This window comes from Pseudochaenichthys georgianus, chromosome 14, assembly GCF_902827115.2.
Source record: "Pseudochaenichthys georgianus chromosome 14, fPseGeo1.2, whole genome shotgun sequence".
Classification (NCBI taxonomy): Eukaryota; Metazoa; Chordata; class Actinopteri; order Perciformes; family Channichthyidae; genus Pseudochaenichthys; species Pseudochaenichthys georgianus.
This window is the reverse complement of record NC_047516.1, coordinates 8,944,279-8,952,553: the sequence shown is the minus strand read 5'-3', so window position 1 is coordinate 8,952,553 and position 8,275 is coordinate 8,944,279. Positions and strand designations below refer to the sequence as shown.

The following is an 8,275-nucleotide window of genomic DNA, read 5'->3' as shown; positions in this document are numbered from 1 at the left end:
TTTGAAAGGCCGTTCCGGAACAGCGAGTCCGATTTCTAGAAACACGGCAAGTTGACAATCGTTCTAATGCATTAACTATAGTCGTGAAAGAGACAAGGAGGGGGAAGGCGTGTGGAAGCAAGCAATGAACTGAAAATGACACCAATCCTCTGTTTTAACGTGATGGCGGACATTGAAAACCGAAGCGGGCATAAGCACCCCTGTCTTTTGTACCATTACATTTACCAACATAAAACAAGGTCTTTACTAATCAACAATGACAACCTACAGACAGCTTATTTATTGAAATATACAAGCCTTTTCTTTAGCTCCCCGTTCGATTCCATTTAAAATCAATCTATGTTCCCTTTTGACTTCGCTTTTATTTATCTGACTTAATTAATATGTGTTCACTTGTCTATTGTCGTCGTTAACGTGCTTCCCCCCCTTTCAGCCACTAGATGGCAGCAGAGCACAAATGAGCTTCACTCTTCTGAGTGCATTGTCTGTGCTCACACAATTATGTTAGGTAAAAATCACACAGATTTATTCCCCGTACAGTTTGTCCAGCTTTATAATGTGATGTTTATTTCAACAGGCAGACCAAACCATGAACGGTGCTTCAACACTCATAAGGAATGTGACCATTCCATGGAGCTTAAACGCCCAGGTTTCAGCGAGCCCTTTATCACACGTTGGCTTTTCAAATTAATGTTTACAGACAAGGGAAACGAGAGCCGGTCTCGTCACAATGTAGGTGACGTTAGCGTTCTCTCCCAAGGATTTAACATATAGCAGCCCGCTGACACTTTAGCTTATTTGGCCTTAGTCTGCTATTTACCCCCAGTTTTAAATGGCGGCTCGATCTGAAATATCGAGCTTCCAGGTTTCGTCGTGTAGGAATTTCACCTCACCACCCACGAACTGCACCGTTTCCACGCCACTCAGGAATAAACTACCTGAGATCCACGCTAACTGCTTTATATCTCGTCACGCAGGACTCTCTGTACCTTGCGATCAACGTTCACGTGTTTTATATAACTTTCCTAACATGGTAAAATATGCATCGTATATTCCATTTAAACGTTTTGTTTGTAAAAACCAAAAAACACCGTGAAACGCCTACAGACAATCCTAATGTTTTAGATATACCCAATCACAGACAGTTGATTTTCATAACAGGCGTCTGTGGTACCTTTTGTCTTGTTGTTGCAGGGCCCTGCCAATTGTCTGAGGCGTTTGAAAGCGTTTGTTCCCGACCCAGTCTGGCCGTCAGAATCCTTCCACAGCTCTGTTTATTCGGCACGTCGAGATCACCATTTGTAAGGCAAATGTCAGCCTTATGAACGGAGGTACCGTGGGACTTGCCCTTCCCATGTACGGGAGTCCGCTCAATGGAAATGCGATGTCAAGTTCCGATGTCAAGTTCCTGTCAGCGGCTAGACATATGTTACCAGTGTTTACCAGTGTTGCCAGGGGCATGATAACATCCTCCACTGGAGGTTGGGTGTTGCTGCTGTGAATAAGGCCGACTATGGGTGCCGATGGGCGGACGGTAAAGCACCGCAAAGTAGACCCCCTTTAAGTGTAAGGCAAATGTCAGCCTTATGAACGGAGGTACCGTGGGACTTGCCCTTCCCATGTACGGGAGTCCGCTCAATGGAAATGCGATGTCAAGTTCCGATGTCAAGTTCCTGTCAGCGGCTAGACATATGTTACCAGTGTTTACCAGTGTTGCCAGGGGCATGATAACATCCTCCACTGGAGGTTGGGTGTTGCTGCTGTGAATAAGGCCGACTATGGGTGCTGATGGGCGGACGGTAAAGCACCGCAAAGTATACCCCCTTTAAGTGTAGCCAGGGGCACGAGAAACATCCTCCATGGAGGTTGGGTGTTGCTGCTGTGAATAAGGCCGACTATGGGTGCTGATGGGCGGACGGTAAAGCACCGCAAAGTATACCCCCTTTAAGTGTAGCCAGGGGCACGAGAAACATCCTCCATGGAGGTTGGGTGCTGCTGCTGTGAAGAAGGCCGACTATGGGTGCTGATGGGTGGACGGTAAAGCACCGCAAAGTATACCCCCTTTAAGTGTAGCCAGGGGCACGAGCAAAATCCTCCATGGAGGTTGGGTGCTGCTGCTGTGAGGAAGGCCGACTATGGGTGCTGATGGGCGGACGGTAAAGCACCGCAAAGTAGACCCCCTTTAAGTGTAGCCAGGGTCACCCTGCATGCGTCGTCAAATGTGATTGAAATGGACAGATTCCTGTACATTTCAATCACTTTTAATGGGAGTCGTCAGTATATGGAGCTTAACCCATAATTCCCGGACGTTCCAGGCCGAATTTGGAAGCTCATATGCGGCCTGCCATGCGCCTCCACCCGTGGAAAGCAAAAAAAAGTAAAGAAAACGGTCAATTATATGTTAAAATAATCAAAAATGAAGTTTTTGAAAATTCTTGAAAAACGGCTAAGTGCCAACGGGGGAGGGGGTCAAGTCTTCGGCGCTTCGGAACGAAGCCCCGGAGACTTTTGCACTCCCCCGTTGCAATTTACAACGGAGAGGGGAAACGAGAGCTCCCCTCCTCCGTCCAAAATTTTTATTCATCTTTTCCAAGCTACCATCTGCACGAAATCGGAAACCCGGTTTTTGAGAGCACTTAGAAAAAAACGAGCTATTTTCACATGATGGGGAAATCATGGAGGAATGTATCCGCCTCATGAGCACTTTGGATCGGATGAAATTGTTGCCTGGAGGACCCCCAATCATGGTTCTCACAAAACTTTAAGTTTTCAAACTGGTGTCTGGAGGAATGCAAGGGGAGTTGTCAGGGGACTCTACCCGCCTCAAGAGGCACTATTTTGGGATACATTTTATCCATTTTCACCCCTTTTTATGGTTCTTCCAAAAAGTTAACTTATACTTTTTCCGACTCTGGAGAAAGGTAGGGGGAGTTGTCAGGGGACTCTACCTGCCTTTTGGAACACTATTTTCGGATACAATTTATCCATTTTCACCCTTTTCTCTGGTTCTTCCAAAAGTTGACTTTAACTTTTTCCCACCCTGGATAAAGGTATGGGGAGTTGTCAGGGGACTCTACCTGCCTTTTGGAACACTATTTTCGGATACAATTTATCCATTTTCACCCTTTTCTCTGGTTCTTCCAAAAGTTGACTTAAACTTGTTCCCACCCTGGAGAAAGGTATGGGGAGTTGTCAGGGGACTCTACCTGCCTTTTGGAACACTATTTTCGGATACAATTTATCCATTTTCACCCTTTTCTCTGGTTCTTCCAAAAGTTGACTTAAACTTGTTCCCACCCTGGAGAAAGGTATGGGGAGTTGTCAGGGGACTCTACCTGCCTTTTGGAACACTATTTTCGGATACACTTTATCCATTTTCACCCTTTTCTCTGGTTCTTCCAAAAGTTGACTTAAACTTGTTCCCACCCTGGAGAAAGGTATGGGGAGTTGTCAGGGGACTCTACCCGCCTTATGGAACACTATTTTGGGGTACTTTTTTCCCATTTCACCCCTTTTTTCTGGTTCTCTGGTTGTGGCGGCCTCGCCCTGGCCGTCCACCCTCTGGGTACCTGACTCCCCTGCCTCCTCCGGGGGGCAGTTGAGAGGGGTTCAATGCCTCCCCGGAGGATACTGTTATCCCGGCAACCCGCCAGCAGATGAAAAGACCCACCCCTCCGCCTCTCCACCTCTTCTGAGGGACGAGGGAACCGCGCGGGGGTCTGCTGGAGGCTACTGCCGGGTGCTCCGTCCTGCGCCTCACCGGTACCCTGACTCCAGCGCGGTGTGGCGGCCTCGCCCTGGCCGTCCACCCTCTGGGTACCTGACTCCCCTGCCTCCTCCGGGGGGCAGTTGAGAAGGGTTCAATGCCTCCCCGGAGGATACTGTTATCCCGGCAACCCGCCAGCAGATGAAAAGACCCACCCCTCCGCCTCTCCACCTCTTCTGAGGGACGAGGGAACCGCGCGGGGGTCTGCTGGAGGCTACTGCCGGGTGCTCCGTCCTGCGCCTCACCGGGACCCTGACTCCAGCGCGGTGTGGCGGCCTCGCCCTGGCCGTCCACCGTGCGCCCTCTGGGTCGTACCCGAAACTGTCGGGTATCCTTTGGGAGAATCAGACTCTGGAGGAACGTGAGGGGAGATTACAGGGATCTCTGCCCGCCTAACGAGTGCCTAAATGGGACACCGCACCATGATGCAAATGAAAACAAACACAGATTTGAAAATAAGCTGAGTGCGTCTTTCGTGAGTCTTTTCACGCTTCCTTCTTTTTTACCCACGATTCTGGTGACATTTTCCGGTACCGAAATGCTCAAGAATACAGGTCGGATGGCGGTCCGTTGTCCGATCTGCAATAGCTCCTACCGTGCCCTGAGCAAGCACCTACAGAGGAACCATGGTGTGCGTAACTTGGATGAAAGAAAAATTCTGCTGTTGTTGGCCAACGGACGGACCAACATTAGGCTCCATCCCTGTACCATTCTGGGATGCGAGTACCACGGCACAAGGCTGGATCGCCACTTGGCCAGAGACCATGTTGAGCTGGCCCGGGAGGAACTACATGTGGTTCAAAATCAAATGAAAATGACAGTGGCCAAGAAGGAGCTTTATGAACTCCGAATGACAAACCCCACAATAGAAATGATTACCGCTTGGGCTGTTGACACGGTGGCAGACGACGATATACTGTCACAACCTCCACCCTTGTCCCCGGTGAATGAATGTGACAACCCGGACTGCAAAGAATGGAGGCTGGAGGCTAACGCAGTGAGGGCTCAGCGGGACATATATGCTGCTGAGGTGAAATCCCTGCGCTGCAAGTTGCAGCAGAGGATAAAGGACAAGCGACAGAGGATGGATCAGCGGGCCGGGGACATGCCCGCGTTCGATGGGGAGGAACGAGAGCGGGTCATTCTGAAGAAACGACCCCGACCAGAGTCGACACCAACGAGGCTGTCCAAGTCGAAAGGTCCCTCCTGCAGCAAGTCTCCCATTCCTGCCTGCAGCACGTCTCCCATTCCCGCCTGCAGCACGTCTCCCATTCCCGCCTGCAGCAAGTCCCCCACTGGCTCTCACACCCATTCACCCAGCTCCTCAGAGCCTGCATCCATCCATACCGAGGCCTCGTCAACCTCCCCTCCCATAAATTCCCCCTGGTTCCGGGGCAGGGGCCGGGGAAATATAATGCGGGACATAACATTCCCACGGATCATGGGTAAGTGTTTTGGCTATGTGACACATGCAGTTTCTGTAACACATCATGTGTTGTCATTAAAGTACTGTTTATATTTCACAGAGGAGTATCTGCAAGGATACCGGGAGCATTATGCAGGTATCGACCCACCAGTGAGGCTCCAGGAAAACACAGTCTCCAAACTAAGCAGAGTGAAGTCGTTCCTCAGTTTCATGGCACACGGTTTCAATCGCCTGTCTGACTGGCTCTTTTTGAGGGATCTCAAGAGGATACGCGGGTGGTCCCGGAGCCTGATGAAGTCAAGCCTTCAGGTCACGACCTCCGACTTCTACATCAAGAATATATCACACTTTCTCAAGTACATGGCCGACACACCGTGCAAGGGGAGCAGGCTCAGCCAAACGGACATGATTTTAATCAAACGGGAAGTAGTTGCCATCCTGAAGTCCCTGAAGAGAAAAGTACTTATCCACCAGATGCAAGTGAAGCGTGACAAGATGGAAGGTCTGCCGAGCCACAACGACCTAATGACATGCTTGACTTCGACCACCACTCGCATCCCTCAGCTCCTGGATGTGATGGCCAGCAATCCGACTACCGCGACCCGGACACTGCTCTATGGGTATATGACTCTTCATTGGAGCTGCATTTATGGCCACCGTCCGGGGGTCTACTCCAACATGACCAACGCCGAGGTCCGAAAGGCGGATACAACTGGCACTGCCTTCGGCTACCTGGTTCATGTGAGTGCTATTAATCAATGTATTTATTCTGGCAGTTATATGCATGATTGACATTGTATTGACACTCTCTATCTCTGTCATAACAGGTAAGTAACCACAAGACGGCCAACGCGTTCGGGGAGGCGCAGCTGTACCTCACCGTAGAAGAATTTGGATGGATGAAGAGGTGGCTGGAAATTAAGGGTACGCTGACCTGCACCCAGAGCCGTTACTTTCTGTACACAGAGGGGAAGAACCCGTTCAGGAAGCTTGCCTACTCCCTGAGGTTGGCATGGGCTGATGTGGGGCTCCGCAGTCCCATTAACTTCACCGACCTCCGCACAGTCCACGCCGATAATGCGAAGAGGTTTCAAGACAAAGGCAACCGCCAAAGAGTGAGTGATTTCATGTGTCACAACACTGCAACTGCGGACAAATTTTACGCGAATAATCCTTCTTTGAAGGAGGCTGCGGACATTCGGTTGCTCTTCACACAGTCACTTCAAGCAGCGGCGGCGGCATCGACAGCAGCAGCGGGAAATGAAGACACTTTTGCGGGTATTGACATCGACAGTGACAACTCTGGAGAGGAGCACAGCCCGGCTCCCTACCAAGACTCCCTACCAAGACATGTCCCGAAGAGGGACCAGTCACTGGCCGAACACAACCCCTCAGACATGGGTGAAGAGAGGGTGCCATACTCTGCCCCAACTTCACCCACTGTTGCCAGTGATCAACTTGTAAATATGCAGTGTGTTGTTGTAATCAGTCCCCTTGTAAATACGTTATATCCTGTTTGAATTTATTTATTACTGTCAATATTACTGTAAATAAAGTTTGTTAAAATTACTAAGTGTTCTGTTTTTAATCCCACTATGGGTTTTCTTCTTTTAAGATCCCCAGGGGCACGATATTCTGGTTCTGGTGGTAGCATGTAGGTGTTTAGTCCGAGTGAGGAGTGCTCAAGTGTGGGATGATTTGTAAGGTAGAAGAGGGTAAAAAAAGTTAAAGTGTGAACCTCCAGCAGGGCAGGTGGTGCTGTGAAGAAGGCCGACTATGGGTGCCGATGGGCGGACGGCAAAGCACCGCAAAGTAGACCCCCTTTAAGTGTAGCCAGGGGCACGAGCAAAATCCTCCATGGAGGTTGGGTGCTGCTGCTGTGAAGAAGGCCGACTATGGGTGCCGATGGGCGGACGGCAAAGCACCGCAAAGTAGACCCCCTTTAAGTGTAGCCAGGGGCACGAGCAAAATCCTCCATGGAGGTTGGGTGCTGCTGCTGTGAGGAAGGCCGACTATGGGTGCTGATGGGCGGACGGTAAAGCACCGCAAAGTAGACCCCCTTTAAGTGTAGCCAGGGGCACGAGCAAAATCCTCCATGGAGGTTGGGTGCTGCTGCTGTGAGGAAGGCCGACTATGGGTGCTGATGGGCGGACGGTAAAGCACCGCAAAGTAGACCCCCTTTAAGTGTAGCCAGGGGCACGAGCAAAATCCTCCATGGAGGTTGGGTGCTGCTGCTGTGAGGAAGGCCGACTATGGGTGCTGATGGGCGGACGGTAAAGCACCGCAAAGTAGACCCCCTTTAAGTGTAGCCAGGGGCACGAGCAAAATCCTCCATGGAGGTTGGGTGCTGCTGCTGTGAGGAAGGCCGACTATGGGTGCTGATGGGCGGACGGTAAAGCACCGCAAAGTAGACCCCCTTTAAGTGTAGCCAGGGGCACGAGCAAAATCCTCCATGGAGGTTGGGTGCTGCTGCTGTGAGGAAGGCCGACTATGGGTGCTGATGGGCGGACGGTAAAGCACCGCAAAGTAGACCCCCTTTAAGTGTAGCCAGGGGCACGAGAAACATCCTCCATGGAGGTTGGGTGCTGCTGCTGTGAGGAAGGCCGACTATGGGTGCTGATGGGCGGACGGTAAAGCACCGCAAAGTAGACCCCCCTTTAAGATTCCCAGGGGCACGAGATTCTTGAGGGTGTGATCATCTTGGTTTAGTCCGTGGGGGAGTGCTTAAGTTCGGGGGCCCGGGGACCCAAGGTGCTCGAGGTTCTGGAGGTACATGGGAGGGATCCTGGAGCTCCTTAGTCCGTGTTTTGGGGGTCTTGGAGCGGCCACAGAGAGGTGCTTTTCCCCGGGGTATGTCATGGAAGTCTGAAATAACCTGTTTGCTCATGTCAGGGAGAGATGCTGGGGCTGCTGCGTCCGTGTTTTGGGGGTCTTGGAGCGGCCCCGAAGAGGTGGCTTTGTCGGTGTACGTAATGTAAGTGTGAACTAGCCTGTTTTCTCAAGGCAGGGAGGGATCCTGGAGCTCCTTAGTCCGTGTTTTGGGGGTCTTGGAGCGGCCACAGAGAGGTGCTTTTCCCCGGGGT

General features: G+C 51.1%; 1 protein-coding gene across 1 annotated transcript; it reads left to right on the top strand.

Moving 5' to 3' along the window:
* Positions 1-4,310: 4,310 nt before the first annotated feature.
* Positions 4,311-6,761, top strand: LOC139435076 (uncharacterized). The gene is made up of 3 exons (XM_071205430.1): positions 4,311-5,211; positions 5,293-5,933; positions 6,020-6,761. The coding sequence occupies exons 1-3, from the start codon at positions 4,326-4,328 to the stop codon at positions 6,710-6,712; spliced, it is 2,220 nt and encodes a 739-aa protein (XP_071061531.1). The 5' UTR covers positions 4,311-4,325; the 3' UTR covers positions 6,713-6,761.
* Positions 6,762-8,275: the final 1,514 nt, after the last annotated feature.